A 22025-nucleotide genomic window follows, 5' to 3' on the forward strand; every position below is an offset into this window, starting at 1 on the left:
GTTTAATCATTTTTACTCTAGTCTCACGCACTTGGGACCGGTAAGCAACCCTTATATTCGACCCTGGGGTCTAGTTAATTATAGTACGTTGACCATGGAATCTGGAATATGAACAGCTAGGCACGTAGGCACGTACGTTACGTACGCACGCTTGGCTGTACCCCGCACAAACAGTGGCCGTCTTTTTTGGAACAAAAACAGTGACACTGTCTTGGCTCAAAGTAGAAAAAATTCAGTGATACAAAGCGACAGTGCAACATGCTACTAGTGCAGAATCGAACTCTATGCTGCTAGCTACCAACACCTGTCGATCATACGAGAGAGAGAGAGAGACGGACGGGCGCTGCCGCTGCATATTGACAGTGGAGATTATCGGTACGTAATTACTGGCCTGCATGCTGCTAGCTAGCTAGCACTGTTTGTCACGGCAGAAACATAACAAATCCGTACTGTACGTGCGCTGAGCCAAACCCAAAACTCATTTAGTTGATCAGCGAATTAAGCTAGGAATGCAGGGTCTAGCTAGCTAGTAGTTTTTACACTGCTGAGATCTCCGGCTCTGGACGCGAGATCGGAATCTGTCACGTACGCGATCGAGTTTCCGGCCGCTCGATCGACCCATGGATGCCCGATATCTTCGGATCCGCTACGTAAATCTCCGTAAACTGCAAAGGCTAGCAGCTAGCCCTCCATCCAATCCCAAGCAAGCAGTTCGTACGATCGATCTCGTGGTTAGTCCCAATTTACGGCCGCAGCTAGCTACATATATGCAAGTGGTAGCAGCTAATTTAAGCTAAGCCAGAGCCCAGAAGAAGCTAGCGGTGAAAAGCTCATCGACCCTTAAACCTGAAGATACATATATATGTGAAGTACTCCGTACTTCGTTAGCAGTAGCCAGTAGGGGTAGCTTAGCTATAGCCGGCACAGGCTGACACGAGGTGACCCAAAGCAGACAGCCACGCGACCAGATTCTATTCGGCGAGACCTACATTGTCGAGTCGTCCGTCCATCGATCGATCAGCTAATTAACTCGAGCCTAGCTGCACATATGCCTTCTTCCTTTTCCAAACCCTCCGTCACGGGTAATCACATCAGTAATCCCAACTGAAACCCACTGCATGCATGCAAATTAATCATTGTACTGAAAAAAAGGGGGTCTAGATATATTCGTCTTCAGCTGGGTTTTAACGACCAACAAAACAAATAATTAACCTCCGGTTCTTCTAGTACAGGATGCCAAATATAGCAGGGCTCCTATCTATAAATAACGGGACCGGTGCCTTGGCCATGGTCCGGCGCCGGCGACTTCCTTTTGACCTTCCTTCTTCCTCTCTTCCCCTTTGGCCCTCCTATATATATACACAGCTACCTCTCTCGCTTTCCTACCTAGCTAGCTTCAATTCACTACTCATTGACCGCCGCCGTACGTACGTCTCTAGCTCTCCCTTCGATCAGGTCCTAGGTTTCTTGCTGACGCCCGTCCATATATACACATAGCTGAGAGTTTGCATAGATCGATGATGAAGATGTTCGAGGAGGATGTGGCCGGGGCGGCAGCGGCGGCGTCGGATGAGCTATGCCGCCTATGCATTGTAAACTTCTTCAACCCTTTGCTCGATGATCTGTTTCGGTTCATTTCTTGCATTTCTTCACGTAAGCGAGGAATCATCAAGAAGCTCTCTTTGATCGATCTCCTTTGCGTTGCTTGTTAGATTCTGCCAGTTGCATCGATCGTACGTACGCGTAGTGTGCAGACATTAGTAAATATATACTCCGCATACTGAAACTGAGCATATTGTCCATGCATATATGCTTGGTTCGCAGTGTTGTTTCCTGAACTTTTTTCTGATGTTTATTTGAGTCTGTTTGTTTATTCTGAGAACTAAGCAAACATGCCTTGAGGATTGAGATAGAGATACCATTTGCTACAGCTTAAGATTCTGCATTCTGGATTGGAAACATGGGTATAAGTTCTTCCTTTGGGCATAAGCTCTAACCAGAAACTTGCCGTCCTTGTCCTCACTAGCCAGTGAAGTCGACACTTCAAGCGATGGATGCACATTTACAAACGACGATATGTCCACAGCATATATTGCACTTTATTGATCTTTTTCTTGTGTTCACAAATATTCCTCATTCGTCCGTGCATGACACAACCAAAGGAATAAGATACCTCTCGGATCAATCCATATATCAGAAGATAAAACCTACTATTATTTTATCTACAAATGTCATCAAATGCACTTGGTCAACAATAGAAGGGGAAAAAAAAACTTGGAGGAAAAAATGGAATCCTGAGCAAGGCAAAGTATGTGCGATTGAGACGGTCAAATGACTAAAATCAGATAACACCATGCAAATTCAAATGGCATCCTGCACAAGAATAGCACCCTTGCATTTACCACGTTGGTGCTGACTTCTTAGCTCCTGCCTTGTTTTCTATCCCAGTCCCTCTCCTGAGCGCAAGTGTAGCACAGAAATTTCCGGCGTCTGACTTGCATGGACACCACCTTATAAAAGGTCTCATTTGCATCTGCATGGAGAAACATGCTCCTTTTTGCCTCAATCCTCTTCTCATAACCATCTTCCTTGTGTACGTGATTCGGCCTTCACGCCCTGGGCAGAATCATTCTTCTTCTCGGGAGCCAATAGAACATTTTGGAGGGAAAGTAATTGCCCAGTCAAGCAGCGGAGCAAAACAATCCGGTCGTGGTTGAGGACCGACCATGCTCTCCGACGATGATTGCTTCACCGTAATTATTTCTCCAACACAGATCTTGCTCAGTTCTTTTTTATATGTAGCAGAAATGCTCCAAGACATAAATTCTTTCTTCCGATTCTTCTGGAAATGTTTCATGCTGCCATCTTCCTGGTGTCCAGTTCGTGCTTTTGTTCAATTGGATTGTGACTGAAATGGCCATGTGCTGCTTCATAGGCCAATTGGCACTTGCCTACATGTAAGATACAATAATTGTCAGGGGTGTGTCATGCTAAAGCAAGATCCATGTAAATAAACACTCAAAAGCATCCAGTCCAAATTAAAAATTTCAACTCATGCACAGTACCCAAAGTTCATTGTTTTTTATTGTTCATCTCCCTTGTTCTTTTTTTAGAATATCGTTTGTTCTTAATCTTGACAACTCTTACAAATATCCACTTTTGTGTTGCTTTTGCTTACAATATCCTTTGATGATTTCTATACAAACAGAGAAATAAGTATTCAGAGGATGGGGGTATGGGGGCAGAATGATGCAGTTCTTGATCCTCATTTTTATTTTATGTTTCCTCAGTTAACTATATAAACAACATTTCTGCTATAGCATCCTGTAGGCTTCTCTCTAGTCAAAGGCATGCATATTTTTACTGATATGCAGACTGACGTTTCCACAAAGTATGTTATTAGAACAAAACTCATGTGATAAAATGTACTTACATGTTCTTTCCCGTCTGAAATTTGCAGGAGGGCATCTCAAGCCCCATAGCTGCTCACATACTTGACTTCTGTGATGACGGCCTGGGTGATAACCTCTTTGCTGCAGTGACCTCTACCTCCGACCCATTTGCAGCCTCCTCTGAGGATGTTTCGTCTTCCTCCGCTGCCACCCCTCCTCTCTGCAGCTACAGCGATGACATCACAGCTGTTGCAGCAACAGCCTTCTCCCCATTACCCTTTGACTCTACTCTCTCAGCCCTACTTGATGAAGAGCAGAACCCTGTTCCCGATAACGAGTTCCTCCCCCCCACTGATGAGACACTTACAGCACCGGCATACTATCCAGCTGCCACAGAAGACACCAGCATAGAGCAATTTGGCCAGATACAACTTCCAGAGACTATAGCTGCACCCATGTCGGTAATGCAAATGAGCAGCATAGCACCTATGTTGATGTCTCTTGCTCCAGGGTATGGCGAAGAATGCATCACAGCGGCACTATCTGGAGGGTACATGAGCCTTGATGGAGCCCTGTATCAGCAAACAGGGGCAATGATTCCAAATTGCAATGCAGAGGCACCACAAGTAGGGTTCTTCAATAGTAGTAGTACTGATAACAACGGTATGGTGGTGCTGGATATGAATGAGATGGGTGAGTATCAGAGGATGATGGAAGGTGAAGGACTGACCACAACGTATAGTGACACAAATTCCATCCAAGGAGCATATAGTAACACTGCAGATATGCAGGTAACACTCAGGGCCTATTTTCAGAACAAAAACAATCACGATCGAGTAATATCATACTGCTTACCATAGTAGTACCAAATATACTTCCTTGCAGCGCTGATAAATAATAAGAGTGATTAACTCGAGAAATAAGCTGTCTAACCAAACTATTTTAATTAACAGATGGGAGGGAACAACCAGCAGCTGGTAAATGGATGCAACGGAAGCCCGCCAACATTACCACCAACAGAAATCTCAGGCTTAGAAGATTCTTTCAAAGTTGTGCGCCTATCAGCTGAACAGAGAAAGGAGAAGATCCACAGGTACATAAAGAAAAGAAATGAGAGGAACTTCAGCAAGAAAATAAAGGTAATATAAAGCATTCGGGCAAAGCAATACTTGCATAGGCATCTTACCGATTCAATTGCAATGACACACAACAAAATGCAGTATGCTTGCAGAAAAACTTTAGCAGATAGCAGGCCTCGTGTCCGTGGAAGGTTCGCAAAGAATGATGAACTTTGTGAAGTCACAAGATCAAGCTCCCAAAATCATGAACAGTACGAACAGAGCGTAAGTTTCTAGTACAATTACACAGTCTTATCAGAAACAACAGCCCCGTTTAGGTGAAAACTGCAATGGCCAACAAATGTCAAGGGAAAAGTTACTTCATGATTTTTAAAGACAATGCATAAGATATGGCCATATAATCATCTAATCATCTTTTCCCAATTCCCATTGCTCCAGTGCACTCATTCATTAAAAATTTCCATTGTTTGTACAAAAATCGTGTAGTTTTCTAAACCAAGCTGTGTGCTTGTCTTTTCAGGCAGGTGCAAATGCTGAAGACATGCTTGACTCTTCTGATTTTCTGGCACATTTGAGTGGGATAAACTCATATGAGTACAAGTATAACTGTACCATTGAATCATGGATATAATTACCACAGCTACACAAACTGATGTCAGCATGTTTGTGCCACCATAAACCAAAGTTTTCCTTTGATCCCAGCAAAATAAGACTACAGCTATAGTAGATCTGTCACAGGAGAAGTGCCTTAGTTCAAGTTATTGTAGACTTGGTGTATTGTATCAATATGTTCTCACTTGTTGCCATTTTTACCAGAGAACGTGATAGTTAGTTTCCAGAGCAGTGATTTGTATATGGAACTGTGTCCTTGTCATAATAGAACTAAACAGTACTTAGAGACTTAGACTCACCCAAACTTTTCATTAATCTAAGGTCTAAACCTACCATGTACCTAAAAGGATAACATGAATCGAAATTAATCAATTGCGAGCCAAAATCTGACCTTTTTACAGCTATGCATTTTGTAACATTAAAGGTGTGATGAGAAATTCTAGCCAATCCGAACATAGACTTTTCAGTTAGATAGTTTCTGCTTCTATTTGAGTTGTCCAACAACAAATCTACAAAATTGCAAAATCCACACACAGTGGTTAACGGCGGAAATCCTAATCTAAATTAGTTATTCTTTTTAATTCTTCTGAAATTCAAACACTGCCTGTCAGATTCCAGGGAAAGTTCCAACCTGAAGAAGACATAACTTAGGGAACTAAATTTGAAGTGCAATACACTCCAAAAGTAACAACAAAAGCTGGTAGCATTGCCACCTTGACGAACTACCATCAATACCAAAGTCCAAACCTACGGCTTACTGAACCTGAAAACCATGAATTCTAATCTAACTGAAAGAATATATGGATTCTCGCAAAAAAAAGAAAGAATATATGGAGACAATGAGTAAGCACAACCACCAATTTTATTTACTTTTACTTGGTGAAGGTGTGCATATATACAGTTTGACGAACCAAACTTAAACTGGCATACATGAACTAGGAGGCAAGCACTGGATCAAAATTGAAAAGCACGTCTACATATAATATAAGCAATTGTACAACAGTTGTGTGCTCATTGCTAACTCACTAATTTTGCCATCTCAGGGACGGGCACCGCAAGGCACAGCAACTCGGAGAACTCCGAGTCCTCCAACCAGCACCCCTCGTCATCCATCTCAACAGCCCCAGGATCAAACAGCAGGACCTGGGCCTCCGCTTTGCTACACCCAGCTAGGACGAGACCACCCGGTCTGGTAAAGCCAACGAACCGAACGCAGCGTTCGTGCCCACCATCGCGGCCCCAGCAGCGGCCGCCGACCCAGACGGCGAGCTCGGAGGCGATGACGGCGACCTTGACGACGACCCCGAGCGCGTCGACCCCGTTCCTGAACCCCTTGTGGACCTGCAGCCCGAGGAAGCCCTCGACGACCTTGGCGGAGTTCTTGGAGAGCTTGTAGCCGGACTTGAGCAGGGCGAGCGCGGCGAAGGCGGTGGGGGAGGACGAGGCCGCGGCGGGGAGGAGGAGCGGCGTGGCTGAGGCGGCCGCGAGGCGGAGGAGGGAGGCGGCGGCGAAGGCTGCCTTGACCCGCTTGGAGGAAGGCAGCGAGGGCAGGCGCGCGGCGGGGTCGAGCGCGCGGGCAGCCTTGTAGGACTTGGAGGCCGCCTTGGACGCGGCGAGGAGGGCGGCGAGAGGGGACGAGGCGGCGGCGAGCGCTCGCGGCGCCCTGAGGGCGGCGGCCGCGGCGGAGGTGGCGGCGGAGAGCGGCTTGAGCGCGCGCGAGCGGGAGAGGAGCAGGAGCAGGCGCACGCCGAGGGCTACGCCGAGGGCCGAGGCCGCCGCGGCCGCCGAGAGGGGGAGATGCGCATGCATGGGGCGCGGGCAGCACAGGCCATAGGAGAGCGGAGGGTTTGGCGTGGAACACGACGGAGCCGGCCGGCTGACCCCCAGGGGTGTTGGGGGAAAAAAGAGGGGTGAAGAAGATACGGGGAGAGTGACGTGGAAGCGGCCGCGATCGCTCGTTGGGAAGGGGACGTGGCGGATCGGGCGGAGCGTGTTGGACGAGCCAGATTTCCGCTGACTCGTCCGGCCCGGCCCAGAGAATCCGCGAGATGCTGATTCCGGACCGGGTCGGATATAGAGATATCGGTCGTGGCCTCGTGGGATATGCTCACGGCTTGTACTACGAATCTGTCCTCCACGATGCCTCGATCTTTCTTCCGGGAAGCAACGTCCCAAGACGCTGGGCTTTTGCTGCATTTTACTCTTGTTGCTTCGTGGGTGAGAAAGGAACCCCAAATGCATCACTGGTATACGTAACCACTCCCTTAATCCACGCATCGATCGCCGGAATGTGCATGCAGATGTGGATATATGCATGCTATACTAACTGATGACTAATCTGTTCTCATGTACGTGCCGCTATGGTTTCACCTAATAAAGCATCACGAGTCACGAACATAACATGCATTTAGCCAGTGCTATTAATCGTTCGCGGTACTGTTTTCTCCAGTGATATCTCATCTTATCTCGCACAATTAATCGTTGGCACGCAAGAGCACTTCTCCCGGACTCCCGGTACGATAATCTGTCCTGCCTTTGACGAACCTGCAACGTCCCTTTCCCTGAACAGTAAGTACTACTTCTACTTGCATCTCTTTAACAACCAATCTCCATCAGCCACTTGAACGCGCGCCAACCATGTTCGATCCACTTAATTCGTGCTTGTGCATAACTGCTTGCTGTCTCGCCCCACGAGCTGATGAAATATCAAACATCATATACACTGCTGCATGTTTGGAAAATTGGAAAGAGCTCGATGCTCATGCACATACAGTTGTTCCGGGCAAAAGTACGCCCGTCCTGTTTTCTCGTCTTGCCGGGAATTACGGAGCCATGCACGAGCGCGGCGAGCATCGACGGCGACGGGACAGCACATGGGTCTGGCTTAATCACTCAATCAGCCCGCTGCTTTGACCGGAGATCCACGAGAGCTGCAGTGCAAAGAGTACCGATCAGCAAATTCTCCGGGCCTTTTTTCCTCTTCTTTCCTTTTTCTCTTTTTTCTTGTTTTGGGTTCCGTTGGGTTCCGGTTTTTTGTTGGCTCGGTGTACTCGTGCTTTATGCGTTTTCATCTCAATGAAAATGACACGTCGATAGGCGTACTCGAGAAAGAAGAAAATTTACGAATGCATGATCGAGTCGAGGGCGAAATTTATGACATGCAGACGTACGTCACGGTCACGTCCAATTCGGACACTTGACTAGTGACCCAGGTTTGAAATCGCGTGTATCTACCGATACCTAACACAATCCATGCATGCAAGCAAACGTACAGGGGGCAGATCGATCAGGCTAACGGTACTACCTGCTGACCAACCTGCCCAGAATTTACATCATCCCCCGTCACCACTGCCTAGAGCCTAGCTAGCTAGGTCATGCACGGGTCAGTGGAGATCACCGTGTGATTTTTTTTGAGGAAAACACCAATTGCGTGCGAGCGTCTGCATCGATCCGGTGAAAAAGACTCGGCAACTGAGGCCACCAGCCATGGCCGAGAGTCAGTGTTCGTGGGACAAATCCCTTGGTCGGCACGTCCAACGATCGGCTAAAATGCATGTCACCGTCCTCGATCGATCGATGGCCAACTTGATTTGATCCACTTAATCCAGGATCGGTGGGCCGAATACGCGCGTGGCCGGCCGGGACGGGATAATATTCCAATCGGAAAGAAAGAACTCAAGAAAGGAAAATGCGCGCAAGCTGCAAACATTCTTCTCTCCTGAGTACTTTTTCCTCTTATCATGAATTCTTGGCTTAAAATTGTCTAAATATGAACGTATCTATTCTTAAAAATCGTCTGGATACATGTAATATTCGACAACAATTTAGAATCGGAGTGAGTGGTGTTCTGCGTACGTGGTACGTCTTGCAGAGGCAGAGTCGTCGTCTCTCGTCGGGAGTGTGTGTGTGAATCAACCGGACTGAAGTTGTTCTTCCAAGACCACACTCCTCTGCTGCCAAAACAACGAACGTACCGCATAATTGCTATCTATCCATGTTACGTCACGAGTTCTGTGCTCTGGATCATTCGTGGCGTCATCCTGCCAAGACGCGGTCCGAGGAACGGGCCAGTGAGCCGTGGCTGGCGCAGAGGAGAGCAGATAGAGGCTAACTGCATCAGCTACAGCCTACAGAGGCAACGGCATCTGCTACAGTGAACGGTCTCGAAGAATAAATTAAAGAGTGGAGAATAAACTCGTTGCAAAGCCATTACTCCGCGGGGACTTAGTCACTAACTAATCACTTGATCAGGGACATGCTCACGGCATTACGAAGTCAAGTGAAAATTATGTCCGTGCAAATTAACTTCCTATGTTCGTGCAAAAACTGGTCAGCAGGTTTCCTGTCCATGGTTAGGTTTCTTATGTTTTGTTCCTCCCCTACTTGCGTATTTGTATCACATTATATTTCCGTTAGCGATAATGGAAAAGGATATCCAAGGTGGTAACTTCGTAAAAAACACTTTCGACTCTTCGGTTTCAAAAAAATTCTAGAATAGACGGAAATTTAAGTGCATCCTCAGTTTTGTGTGAACGTCGGAAAGACAAGTATATAAACTTGCCTGTAAAAAATTCTCCGAGAATAGAACGAAAACTCAATTACGCGCGAACGTCAAAGATAAGTTCTCCCGTGACGAAAGGAATTTTATTGCCGTGACGAAAGAAGGGAGTATGTAAAAAGAAAGGATGGCAATACGGCACAAAGGTTAGCCTCCCCTCTCACGACAAGACAAGCACGAGTGAGTCACTGCCTTACAAAATCGGCGAGAGCGACCTCGACTTCCAGCTCAACAGCGGTCGCGCTTTGAGACAATTGAGCTTACGTCCACTTCATATATTTCTGAACGGAGGGTCATATTCAATCTGGATTAGTTTTTTTTTTCTTGATGCCGCAGTGACCCATTCTAATTTCGAACAAGCTTGTTGTTCGTGCTTTATAGACGAAACATAAGGACTCGAGTTTCTACAAGTATAAATTTACAATGAGCTTCTTGGAGTTTCATCGCAAAGTTGTTTCACGAGTCATGAGATTGATTTTTTTTGTAGAGATACGATATCTCATTTAATGCATACTCTTTATACGAGATTGTATCTCTACAAAAAAAATGTTATGCCACCTATATCTCACGTTAATTTTCCTCTACTCGTAATGGTCCAATTTAGAGCGCGACGGTTCTTCACGATCCCGTGTGGACCCAACCGATCCTTCTAATATTCTTGCAAATATTTTCCGCATTATTCATATCGCCACGAAAGGGGCGCTTCCAGTAGATCTAAATTCAAAGGGAAGGAGCAGAAAGGATTACAAGTGTAAAACCTAAATGGTCCAGAAAAAAAAGGATCAATTTCTGAGAAATGAGAAACAGAAAGGACCAAAAAATTTGGTCAACAAGATTTCCAAAGGTGAGTTGGACCCCACATTCCATTTTTGTTCTCTATATCTACAGGCTGCCAGGCGCCTCCTCGTGACCCCGTCTCCTTGTCCCTGTCCTCCACGCCACGCTCCACTACTGGCGCCGAGTGCCGCCGAAGTCCAAGCCGCAACGTTCGGCCACCAGCCATCACCATGGCCGAGAGAGAAGCGCACAATAACCACAGTGGGGGATGGAATGAATGAATAAATCCCCCGGCCGCAAACACACACAGACCTTCTTCCTTCTTCGCAAACTCCATGGAATTTAGCACCTCTCCCAGAACCAATCAACCGAACCCACCTGCGCGCCCAAGAAATTCACCTCGTGTCCAGACACCGCTTCTCGGGAGCTGCGATCCGGTCTGCTGCTAGGTAGTTACTCCTCCTATATCTGCTTATCGTGCTTAGTTTAGTTTAGTTTCAGTCAAGCAGGCTTGGAGTCTTCTTCCCCTTTTCACAAGGTCACATGGTCTGCGCGTAGCAGCAGCAGCAGCGCAGAGCCAAGCCGATCGATCTTCTTTCTTTCCTGCCGTTTTGTTTCCTCGTCTCTGCAGAAAGGCTGCCGAGCTCGCAATCAATCAAACCCATCTTCCTTCCGTAAATTTCCCCAGAACCTTTTTCAGATTTCCTTCTCCATCGACAGCAGCAGTAATAACTTCTTGCTGTTCTTGACGAGCCTTTAAAAATGGAGGGGAGTTACGCTGCCGCGGCAGGCCATTAAGGCTTCTCGCTCTGATCCGGCAGGCGTTATCCATCCTTTCGCGTCCCTGTTTCGCTTCCGATTCTTCTTCCCCAACTTGCCTTCTTGCATCTGCGGGCGCAGGGGGGAGGCAGAGCTGGGAACCGTCCGCGTTTATCGACCGAGGAAGAAGAAAGCCATGTGCGCCTCGATGACGAGGAGAGCGTGAGGAGTAAAAGGGGGACAGCTCTCGCCTTGACGCCTCCTCGCCCTCCCTCTGCTCCTCTCCGTTCCGGAAACCTAACTGCCCCACGGCTCAGGTCCCGTCTCCATCCATCGTCTTCATCCACCTCTCAATTCTTACTCTTGGGAATTCTTTTGGTGTTTTGGAGGTCTCTCTGTCTGTCTCTGGTGGCCTGTTTTAGGGGTGTTGGTGGTGCAGGAAAGCGGCCTCCTTTTGTCTCTTCTTCTCCATGGTAGCAAGTGGTGGTCTTGTGCCTCTCCTTTGATTCTTTCTTGCTGGCCCCTTTGATAGCTTCGGTTTAGGTCCCAAGTCCTCTTCACCTAATCTTAATTTTTTAGAGCCGGTTGGTGTGTCTGCCTGTTGGCCCAGTGATCTATCTCCTTATATAAACCCGCAGCCATTCTTGCTCTGTTCCTACACTCTTCAGAGTTCAGACTTCAGACCAGTCCATTTCACTACTCTTTTCAGGCCTTCATTTTTTCTCTCTGTCTGCTGGGTGGTCAGTAGGCAGTGCGTGCTTGCTTCAGGGAAGGGTTTGGGGTTCGGATGCTGCGTGCTGATCTCTGAGGTAAATTATCTAAATCATAGTATGATCTGAATATATGATGTCCTCTTACAGTTCTCCATCTTGTGACCAAATGATGATACATGAATATTCAGTGAACTTTGTTTTTTCAGCTTTAATTCGACTATGAAAACGAGCCTGTTTTTTCATCCTATAGAGTTTAATTGTTACTTTAACTTTGGTTGCTGCTGTAAAGGCTGTTCTGTTCTTGCTTGTTGCTTGAGAAAAGATAGCGTCAACTTTCTTGCTTCCTTTGTGTTATTGCGCATGGGCTTCATTCCTTTAGTGCCCGTGTTAAAACCCGCTACACAAAGTGACGTTCTGGTGAATAGGCTCTTTAAGCGGATGATGAATGCAATTAAGGTCTTCTTTTTGGGTTGGGCCATGGTAGTACTTTTCTGCAGGCTGCTGCTTTTGTTTTTATTTCTAACTAACCACTCCGCCTTTTCGCCGGTTGACTCTTCTTGATGCACCTCTTAATGAAAATTGGAAACAATTTCCCCTTATTTAATCCTGCCCTCTTTTGCTTCGTTCCTCCCAAGTTCTCCGAGGTCAGAACAGCAGTACTTTGGTTATTATCCTTTAGCTGTTCACCTCCTAATCCCACACACTTCAAAAGGATGGGAGCATGTTTAGATTAGATTGTCTTTCCTTGTACAGCATGTTTTCAAGTACCGGGTACTGGTATTTACTTCCAAATGCATACCCAATGCTTCAGGGGCAGTGCACTCTAAGCAATGGAGTACAGTTAGTACTGGCATGTTCTCTTGCTTCTATGGGGAAGGAAAGTCTTCATAATTTTGGTAATACTATTTTCATGGGTAGAGTATACGCGAGGGTCTTACGGAGGAAGCATTAATTTGTGGTACTATTGGTATCGGCGGTGAGACTGTACATGTGGGACTTTTTATAATCTTGGGAGCTGGTTAAGTCGTTTCCATTAGGGAGTAGAAGAGATCAAGAGAGGTCCTCTTGATGTGTTGTTTATACTAGTAATTACATAGCATAGCGTGTATAGCACTTGTGCACCACTATCGGTACAGGTTTCTTCGAATGTCCTTATTTTAGGCATAGGATGTTCCATAAGAAATGGCCATCACATGGACTTCTCCTTTTGAAAAAAAGAAGCTCACTTGGACTTCTCCCGGCAATTTGATGGCTATTGTATTGTTTATACAAGTTGATTGGCCAACAATGAAATGTTTGTTCCATGACCATGTGCATGATTTAGATCCTTGATACAAGTGATTGGATGACATATTTCGGGGAGCAATTTATTTGGTTTCTATCAGGGGAATCTTTTCACTTCTAGTTTCAATGCTTTCTGATCTGGCGCTGATAGCTTGCCTGTCATCAGGATAGGATGCCTGTAGTTTTTTAAATCACCTGTTTGTCAACCACACTTGATTTTTATGTGGACTAAACATTCCTGTGGTGTTACTTCTGTGCAGGTGATCAAGATCTTATTCACCTGATTCACTGGAGTTTTAGTCATTCAGCAAAAGATGGAACTTGTCTGCTTGGAAAGGAGAAACAGATTACATGGTAATAGCGCTACTCCAGAGTTCAGTGGGCGGTCAGAAGACCACCATCAACTCCAGCCCGATGCTGCTCCCGAGGTTCAGTCTGATTTGGTCCAGGTAAACTACAGGCAGCCATTGGCTACAGATGAGAAGAAAAGCATGAGTTGCCAGTCATGCCAGAGGTTACCGTGTTCTTGTGGTGACGGTGTGCCATGTTCGGACTTATGTCCGGCGCTTCCTGCCATTCCTGCCAAGATGATGATCTTGGAGTACCTCATCAGAAGCCTGAGGCACCCAACAAGAACTCACAATGTGAGCGACCTTGATGACATGATTAGTGGCAGAACTAGCACTGGGGATGTAACACTTGGTCCTTCAGAGAAGATGATGATGGACTCTTTACATGCACTGGTGAATACGAAGACAAGACCGAAGAGCCCGTCGTTCTACCTTTCAGGAGCTAAAATGAGAAAAACTCGGTCAAGATCCCACATCGTAACACAGTCGGAGATATTGAAGCTGATATCTCCCGAGACATGGGAAATCTCCTCCCTTGGAGTATCCCCATTGAGGAAAAGCACGGCCGAGCTGTGCATGGACGCGGAGATGGCGCCTTCTTTCTCAGACACAGCGCGTATGAGCGCAAGTGAGGCTGTTCTGTCCTCATACCCATCATCATCATCTCTTAGTGCAGGCCTTCTGCAGTGCATATGGAAGGACGGGCTCCCTCACTTTGAACTGTCGCTGGACAGTCCTATGGCAGTGTACGCTGCAAACCCTATCAAGGCACATGACAATGATAAAGCCCTCGACTACGTCTATTTGTTCCACTCAGGGGAGCCAGGGAAAAAAGATTGGATGGGGAACTCGAGCAATGTTTCGAAACTTGTTGGCAAGATGAAGGTGTCAAGCTCTCTAGTTCTGAGCTCAGGTCAGCCAAGTTCTATGCAAACTGAGTTTGTCCTGTATGGTTCGCCTGATGACTACCTGAGGCAAATGCAGAGCACCTATAGTGTTACAAAAGGCAAGGGGCTAGTCCAGAGAGTAGCAGAAATCATGAAATCTCCCAATGTTTACTCCAGTCCGAAACATGCCTGGAAGTTCAGCAAACCTTCACCGCAACAGTTCGACGACATGCGCGAAATGCTTGGAGGCGAAGTGACCAATATTGCAGAGTCAAGTTTGGTAAGCCTCACTGCCGATGATCTGCCGACCAACCAGGAGATAGCAGCGATTGTGGTGAGAGAACAACGGCATGAACGCCAGGAAGAGCCTGCTGTTGGTGGCTGGGGCCTGAAGTTCCTTGAGAAGGCAGGAGCCGTTCATTCAGAGGAGAGCAAGGACAGTAAGGGTGCTGCAAGGAGCATAACTGCTATTGTTCCCAGAGGCTACCACGGTGGTGTGGCTTCCAAGAATGGCCCGTCGGGGCTCATCGAGAGATGGAGGACCGGCGGGCGTTGCAATTGTGGCGGGTGGGATCTCGGTTGCCCCATCAGAGTGCTGAACAATGACGGTGGTGGATCATTGTCGCCTCAGTCTGCGGCATATTCACAGGAGAGCAAATCAGCTGAGTTGTCAATGATGGTAAACGACTATTCCGGGCCTCTTTCGCCACAAAAAATCTCTGTTGTAAAATTGTAATCAGATTTTAAGTGGTTTTTATGTTGCACAATTTTTTTCATCGCTCTTCCATGCATTTTTCAGGGCGTGAGGAGGAATCACGAGCCGGTGCTGAGGCTTGTGAACGTCGCAGAGGACCTGTACATCCTCTATTTCGAGTCGACCCTGCTCTCGCCGTTGCAGTGCTTCTCCACAGGGGTGGCGATGATCCACAGCCAGGCACCTCAGCTCTACCCCAAACTGTAGGATGTTTAAATTTTGTTTTTGAGGGAAAGGGCAGACAAATTGTTTTTCCTTGTGCTGTTAATCTATCAGTTTATTATTCGTCTGGATTAGCTGACAGCCTGGACCCTGGAGCCATGAGTAGGAATGCAAATTGCATATGTACAAAAGCTACTGATAAAAATATAGGAGTATAATTTTATAAATACTAGCACAATCGCATTGCTAGATAGACGAATGTATTGCGTCTTGATTTAGAACGTAGACCTCATGAACGGTAAAACTCTATTTCTATGCGGTTGGGATTATCTGAGATACTGACAGAAGTTCATGATTTAGCAAGGCAAACCACAAGTCACACGTAACATTCACGGTTGAGCATTATCTAAGCTAGGCACATCCCCAGATACGAATCGATGTTAGGTAATACATATGCCTCCGGTTTCTATGGTTTCTTCGTAAAAATATGGACATCCTCCAGTGAAAAGAAAATGCAGGATCCGGAGAAAAGACATCCCCGCCCACACAATCTCACGGATACCTTGTTGTCCGTGCAGAAACGACCTTTGTTCAGGGATGCTTCATGCTCCCCCCTGCGAGTTTTAATCCAAAGTTTAATAGTGGCACGATATAACTACAATCGCATGGTATTAATATCTGTACCGCCTACAGGTCACAGTAACAAAGGAAGAAGAGTACTCCATATGCTACTGAGAATATATCTAACCGATCCTAGCATATTTGAACACTATTAAACAGCATTATCCTAGAAAACATTGCCAAGCAAAGAACTAAAAACAATGAGGAGGTTACCAAGATGCTTCACCGGTGTCGGGTCGCTTCCAAAGTCCAATTTCAAACCAGACATGAGTGCTTTGCATGCTCGGTCATAATCCTCAAGCAAACATAAATACATGACCCGGGAATGTTTTTTTTTTTTTTTTTTTTTTCGCGAATAGCATGACCCAGGAATGTAACACAGTATGAAAACAGAATCTGACTAGAAGCTGCGGCCGCTTACCTTCGTCAGTATCAGAGCTGCTCCTTGCTCATAGCAGGATTTTGATACATCCAGCTCCATATCTTTGTAGGTGTTAGCATCATCCAAAGCCTTGTCTTCTTCATTCATATGCAGCCAGCAGAGGCTCCTCTTGGCATACAAGGTTGGATCATCATGGTCAGTCTCCATTGCTTGCAGAAATAAAACGATACTGCGTTTTCATCAAAGATGAAACTAGCTGTAGATAATACAACTAACACACTTTCTTTCCTTAAACAAACAAGTAAACATTGACTAGAATAGACATCTGATTTACAGATCCTTTTAACAACAAAGTTAGGACCTAAAAGGTGGTAAACTGAAGTACTTCTTTTAGAACCACCCAGTTCCCCAGCACTGGTTGATCGAATCTTTAGTTGCTTCCTTTAACATGAGTCACATCAAAATAAATATTAGTGAAGTGGCGGTAATCTAGGCCAGTATCTAGGAGAACTCTTTCAGAATTCAGAGCATTTTAGGCGAGAAAGGGATTGATATCAGCAAGTAAAGTGCTAAAAAGAACTAATGAAGGCATATATGATGCAAGAATTTACCTTAGTATAGAGAGCCACTGCATGAGCATAATCCTTTTGCTTGAATGCAGCATCCCCGTCCAACGAACATCCATCACTCTCGTCGAGCAGAGGATCCTAAGCCAAAGGAAGAACTAAAAGTCAAACAGAACATAGAACGCACATTTACTCTCGAACTCACGTAGTTGGCATGTTGAATCATTACATCACTGCCTGTAAATCTAGCTACAGGGCACATGGGAGGGGAGAGAATATCAACGCACTCCTTCCATCCTTGGATTGCAGCAATTTCTTTTGGCGTTCTACCAAACTGTCAAGAAGAATATCAAGGGTAAATTTAACATATAAAAAAAGGAAGGGCTTAGGAATGAAAAAATAATTAGGTTTGCCCCACAAACTAGTCTCGATGAGGATATCCTCAACGAGGGAACTATTAATGTACAGAAGAATATGACACAGCTTAGATAAGTGTATGTGCAACCAGATTCTGTTATGTCCTGGACATGTGAGTGAACAAGTGAATGAATGATTAAACCAGCCTCTGTTAGTTCCTTTTCTGTGGTAAGCAGTGACAAGAAGCAACTCACTTCATCGGGAATAGTTGCATCAGCACCAGCTTCCAATAAACACTTGATGCAATCAGTTAAGCCATAAGTTGCAGCTATTACTAATGGTGTTACAGGCCTACCAGCATTGACATCAGCACCAGCCTGGAACATGGAATATATAATTCAGAATGTTGAAGATAGTGTTTATAAAATACTGTCACAACTTGTGCTTACGTTAGAAATGACAAAACCAAATATGTTCCGCTCCCTCGGCAAAAACTTTCCAAGCAAAGTAGTAGCTTTAAAGGAACAAAGTCACTGACCTTAATAAGTAGTTCCACACATTTCAATGAAGAAGCGAAGAGAGCCAATGTAAGTGGTGTATAGAATAAGCGTACAACTCTGTTAGGCTGGAGAGAAGGCAAACAACAGATTACTTGCAGACCAAATAATGATAAAAAGGGATACTGGAGAAAAAAAACTATCAACATTTAAATTTGCAACTATTCGCAGAAAGTAAAATACACAAAGAAGTGTTTGACTAATCATTTAATTTTCCATACCGAAAAAAAGATGCAAAAGGGAAACAGTGATGCGTCGATGCCCTATCTTCCTTCCTTCCAACATACCATCTTATATGTGCACTAATGTCTAATAAGAGGCTTCTTCTTTTCTTTGAGGAAGACGGGGTAAAAAAGATCCCCACAGGTTGTTATATTACTTGAAAGCAGCTAGGCAGCCAAAGTACACAAGTGAGCAAGAGGGGAGAGGGGAAATTACAGAATGGCGTTGAGGTAAAGATCCCTAGCTAACAAAAGGGCTCTTTGAAGCCACCACATTAATATACCAAAAGAAGGGCAAAAAGGAAACAGCAATGCTATGCTTCTTTATGCAATTATCCACTACATGAACACTCAAACATCATGTCACCTATCCTCAATGGTTGCTGACGTGAGAGTAAGCTCACGCACAAACTACACGTTACAAACACTTGGAATGGCCAGTAAGTAAGCAGTTGTGATGATAAGGTCATGGTAGCACCATCACAGGGGTACAGTACAATAGTAGATGCATTAGAACTTGGCTTACAGCGACTTACCCTAATATGAATATGCAAGAGAAACAAGATTTTACCATGCTATTATCCAACACAAATCATAAGGGATTTACTAAATTTCAAGGAAAAATCTGAAGAAAAATGCATAAATGATATGGCAAAAGAAGAAAAGAACACTAAGAGTTACAAGATTAAAGCTAGCCAATAAAACAGAATTCCTGGCTCAGCATGCTCAATGAAGTAAAGTTAGCATCCATGCCACCCTGACAGGGCCAAATTCTTTGAGTAAGCAGGGTTGGGAAAAGGGAAAAAAATACATAAGAACACTGCGATGTCCAATCGAATTCATCCAGACATTTTTTTGAGCGGTCACCGAGGGGGGTTAGAAATCACCACCTGAATTTCATTAGTCAAATGCGATAGGGTAAATAATTCACAAGGCGCGAAGATAGGTAGTCTCGCCAAGATCCAGACATGAATTCTCGGTTATCATAGATAGGTAGGTAGGTAGGTAGGTAGATAGATAGATAGAATACTAACATAACACATTTATCCTCTTTTTAAATGACAACACATCTAATATTGATCAGAAAGCGCATAGCCTAGATGGGGGGAAAGAATTATTACATTTGCCTGGTGACGTAACAACAATTCCAACATTCTCACATTTCCATTTTCAGCAGCGACGTGTAGTGGTGTCCCTCTGTTGTTTATCGGATCAACATAAGCTCGTCTGGACAATAATAACTCAGCCATTTGACAAGGATCTGGATGAAATAAATGAAAATGCTCTCGTCACATTACAATAAAGGATTCAAGAATATATTAATGAACAGGTAAAGAGCTTACCACCCCGGGTGGTAGCTCCCCGTAACATGGTTGCCTCTGTGGAGAAATCTGCGCCTGGATCAGCGATTTAGTTTATTACTCTATTTCAGCATGATTAGGACTGCTAATGGAGCTGGACAGAGTTCGCAAGTACAGCTCTTCTTTTTTTGCCAGGATGCAGACCAGGTGCAGTGCACCTTTTGGCACATTTACGACTAGATTCTATTTGACTGTTTTCGCGCCATCATTTTTTTTATTTAAATTAGAAAGCCATCATGCTTCATGCACTTTTTATTTATATATATGCTCCATAAGTGAAATCTAACCATGTCCAAGCGCCAACTATTTAAAATGTATCCATCAAGCATTTATATAACGTACCCATATCTTAAAGTCATTACGTACGCAGTAAGAAACAGGAAGTGGTTTCATAAGTAGTAAGCAAATTGGGAAAATTATTAAAACATACACATAAGTAGGACTTAAAAAGGATCTTTCACAGCTGAGCAACAAAACCTGACCCAGCCCAGCATAGGCAACACAGCTCCCAAAAACAATCCTGACTGACTCCCAACCAGCCGGGTCAAAGTTAGATTTTCTCATCCGGGGAGGGACTGACATTTTCAAGCAATCTAGTTTAATTTAAGTCTTGCTTAACTTTGCTTGCTTGTATTGTTCAATGGAAAAGCTTTTGCACATAAGATTGGCATAGCTATCTGAAGATAGAACACATTGTATAACAATATATATAGTTCTATTGCCATTCCTCAAAAAGAATTAGTTTAGCGCAAAAACTGAATTACTAAAACGTTGTTGTCACCACCTTTAGTTAGTCACAACAAAAGTATAATATGCAAGACAAAAACAAAGAGAAGAGCAGAAATTTACTGTTGGCCATACATTGCAACCTGTTCTGGATTAAATATAACACAGACGAACAGAGTTGGCAGGATGAATAAAGCTACAACTCATAAAAACTGAAACAACATGTGCAAGGACAGGGAGAACCTAGCATTGCTGAAACATAATGGAGCGCGGTAGTCCCATTCTTATTTTCTTTGTTTGGATTAGCACCACGATCAAGAAGACACCTTAAAACTGATGTAGATCCAGTACCAAATGTTGCATATAATAGAGGTTTTGCACCTGGCAAGAGCACAAGAAATGGCAAAAGCTTGATCAGAATGATCAACAATTCTGGCTTCCAACCAACAAAAATATTAATAGATAAATAATATAATCAAGAGCAGTTGCACCAGCAAAATGCATACTAGAAAATCAAACAAGCAAGTACTACAGCAGTACAGTCTACAGGTGAGTTACGGCATAGATTAACACGAAGCGCAAGAATGTTCACTTGCAATGCATCATCATGTCAATGTGTTATCACGGAAGAGTGAATTTTAGATTCATGATTCAGCATGCATTTCACAGACGCAACCTATTAGCAAAAACTTTTTCCAGAAAACAAAAAGGGTAAAAATGCAGAAATACTTAGCTAGGGGCATCCCACCTTCCATCAACACCAAAACAAAGTTAAGAAACTAATGCTTGCATCATAGCGGCCATAGGTGGTCAGTGGTCACAGGTAGGCAGCCATAGGACCAGCCTCATGATGATCTCTGTCAAACGTCACCAGAGCAACGTTTCAGCAACTATTCTCTCTTACAAATACTCCTAGATCACTCCATGCCTCTCTGATGTGGCATTCATGCAACTCCCAGATGACACCGAGAAACCCACCACACCACGGATCAGGTTCTCCCATGCCCTACAACATAACCCCATGCTCCCCAGCCCAGCACCTGATAAGAAGTTTCGCACAAATCGCAATAGAGAGCAACAGCAGTACAGCACCCACCAAAAAGTCAAATCCAAACTTAAATTACTTTTGTCACCAGCTGGAGCGTTGACGTCGAGATCCTTGATCAGGAACTTGCACATCTCGAGCCTGCCAGCCCCCGCCGCTATGTGGAGTAGCCCAGGCTTGACGTCCTTTGAGCTATAGAGCTCCGCCACCGCCTCCTTCACGCCTTTCCCCGCCTTCCTCAGCTTCTCCGCAAGCTCTGCACGCACAATCACCCCCCACAAAAAAAAGAAGCAGATCGAAACCGCATCAGATCCCCGACTACCGAAACCGATCCGGCGGCGCGAGACCTTACTCTTCACGCGGGGGATGTCGCTGTCGGTCGCGGCGCTGACGATCTGCATGGCCACGCAATCATCCTTGCAGAGCACACGGTCCCCGATCTTGTACTGGGGCTGGCACTGGCAGGGGTCCATGGATCGAAGAAGCTGGGTAGGGGCAGGGAGAGAGAGATCCCGTGTCTAGGCTTCGGGATGGAATGGAAGCTTCGAGAAGGCTAGGGTTTGGCGAGGCGGAGAGGGGGAAGGGAACGGGAAAGAGCGGGAAGCGTGAGAAGGCGAATGCTTCCGAACAGTAAACATATACTCCAGCGTGAGAAGGGGAAGCGGGAGTACTATGTTGAGAGGCCAGCCCACGATGCCATTATATGGTGCCAGCCGTAAGAAGACCCATATATTAGCCTGCCCTTGTTTTCTCTTTTCCTTTTTCGCTTTTGCTAATAATGTGGTTTCGTTTGTTGAACTGTACAAAATAAATTAGGACGGCACTAGGCATTTGCCAGCTTTTCCATGCCCTGTCAAAAACA

The 22025-nt window shown here is 45.2% G+C and overlaps 4 protein-coding genes and 1 long non-coding RNA gene across 12 annotated transcripts; 2 read left to right on the plus strand and 3 right to left on the minus strand.

The window, feature by feature from the left end:
- Positions 1 to 1287: 1287 nt before the first annotated feature.
- LOC100838223 lies at positions 1288 to 5324 on the plus strand. Its single transcript, XM_014896310.2, has 5 exons — positions 1288 to 1592; positions 3461 to 4183; positions 4346 to 4531; positions 4613 to 4735; positions 4992 to 5324. Exons 1-5 carry the CDS (start codon positions 1518 to 1520, stop codon positions 5100 to 5102), a joined length of 1218 nt encoding a protein of 405 aa, XP_014751796.1. The 5' UTR covers positions 1288 to 1517; the 3' UTR covers positions 5103 to 5324.
- LOC112269828 lies at positions 2078 to 3567 on the minus strand. Its single transcript, XR_002961966.1, has 2 exons — positions 3434 to 3567; positions 2078 to 2951 (listed from the first exon to the last, which is right to left on the minus strand). It is a non-coding gene; the product is annotated as an uncharacterized LOC112269828 (long non-coding RNA).
- A 603-nt stretch (positions 5325 to 5927) lies between the features above and the next one.
- LOC100822615 lies at positions 5928 to 6991 on the minus strand. Its single transcript, XM_014896312.1, has one exon. It carries the CDS (start codon positions 6890 to 6892, stop codon positions 6101 to 6103), a length of 792 nt encoding a protein of 263 aa, XP_014751798.1. The 5' UTR covers positions 6893 to 6991; the 3' UTR covers positions 5928 to 6100.
- Positions 6992 to 10550: 3559 nt separating this feature from the next.
- On the plus strand, positions 10551 to 15554 carry LOC100822928. Of its 3 annotated transcripts, none has more exons than XM_024456989.1 (4): positions 10551 to 11494; positions 11887 to 11986; positions 13435 to 15090; positions 15211 to 15554. In XM_024456989.1, the coding sequence occupies exons 3-4, from the start codon at positions 13489 to 13491 to the stop codon at positions 15370 to 15372; spliced, it is 1764 nt and encodes a 587-aa protein (XP_024312757.1). In that variant the 5' UTR covers positions 10551 to 11494; positions 11887 to 11986; positions 13435 to 13488; the 3' UTR covers positions 15373 to 15554. The 3 variants fall into 3 exon arrangements, with proteins under 3 accessions (XP_024312757.1, XP_010229236.1, XP_003558848.1); XM_010230934.3 differs by having other exon boundaries at positions 10551 to 10867; XM_003558800.4 differs by lacking the exon at positions 11887 to 11986 and having other exon boundaries at positions 10551 to 10867.
- LOC112269799 (tankyrase-2-like) lies at positions 15442 to 21824 on the minus strand. Of its 6 annotated transcripts, none has more exons than XR_002961933.1 (10): positions 21243 to 21824; positions 20362 to 20499; positions 19375 to 19428; positions 19153 to 19292; positions 17792 to 17878; positions 17508 to 17630; positions 17126 to 17230; positions 16942 to 17037; positions 16370 to 16539; positions 15442 to 15941 (listed from the first exon to the last, which is right to left on the minus strand). XR_002961933.1 is itself a non-coding variant. In XM_024456991.1 (10 exons), the coding sequence occupies exons 1-10, from the start codon at positions 21634 to 21636 to the stop codon at positions 15930 to 15932; spliced, it is 1278 nt and encodes a 425-aa protein (XP_024312759.1). In that variant the 5' UTR covers positions 21637 to 21824; the 3' UTR covers positions 15442 to 15929. The 6 variants fall into 6 exon arrangements, 5 of the variants coding, with proteins under 5 accessions (XP_024312759.1, XP_024312761.1, XP_024312758.1 ...); XM_024456991.1 differs by having other exon boundaries at positions 16370 to 16498; XM_024456993.1 differs by lacking the exon at positions 15442 to 15941 and having other exon boundaries at positions 15951 to 16498; positions 21243 to 21419; positions 21516 to 21824.
- Positions 21825 to 22025: the final 201 nt, after the last annotated feature.

This window comes from Brachypodium distachyon, chromosome 1, assembly GCF_000005505.3.
Source record: "Brachypodium distachyon strain Bd21 chromosome 1, Brachypodium_distachyon_v3.0, whole genome shotgun sequence".
Taxonomy (NCBI): Eukaryota; Viridiplantae; Streptophyta; class Magnoliopsida; order Poales; family Poaceae; genus Brachypodium; species Brachypodium distachyon.

Bases quoted from the DNA above. Each gene is read 5' to 3' on its own strand.
- LOC100838223 (XM_014896310.2), top strand. From the start codon at position 1,518: ATGATGAAGATGTTCGAGGAGGATGTGGCCGGGGCGGCAGCGGCGGCG. The intron at 4,184-4,345 runs GTAACACTCAGG...TTTAATTAACAG, and splicing joins GTAACACTGCAGATATGCAG to ATGGGAGGGAACAACCAGCA. The intron at 4,532-4,612 runs GTAATATAAAGC...AACAAAATGCAG, and splicing joins ACTTCAGCAAGAAAATAAAG to TATGCTTGCAGAAAAACTTT.
- LOC100822615 (XM_014896312.1), bottom strand. From the start codon at position 6,892: ATGCATGCGCATCTCCCCCTCTCGGCGGCCGCGGCGGCCTCGGCCCTC.
- LOC100822928 (XM_024456989.1), top strand. From the start codon at position 13,489: ATGGAACTTGTCTGCTTGGAAAGGAGAAACAGATTACATGGTAATAGC. The intron at 15,091-15,210 runs GTAAACGACTAT...TGCATTTTTCAG, and splicing joins CAGCTGAGTTGTCAATGATG to GGCGTGAGGAGGAATCACGA.
- LOC112269799 (XM_024456990.1), bottom strand. From the start codon at position 21,636: ATGGACCCCTGCCAGTGCCAGCCCCAGTACAAGATCGGGGACCGTGTG. The intron at 17,879-19,152 runs GTAATAATTCTT...CCTTCTCTCCAG, and splicing joins TGTTACGTCACCAGGCAAAT to CCTAACAGAGTTGTACGCTT. The intron at 17,631-17,791 runs GTCAGTGACTTT...TCCATGTTCCAG, and splicing joins GTGTGGAACTACTTATTAAG to GCTGGTGCTGATGTCAATGC.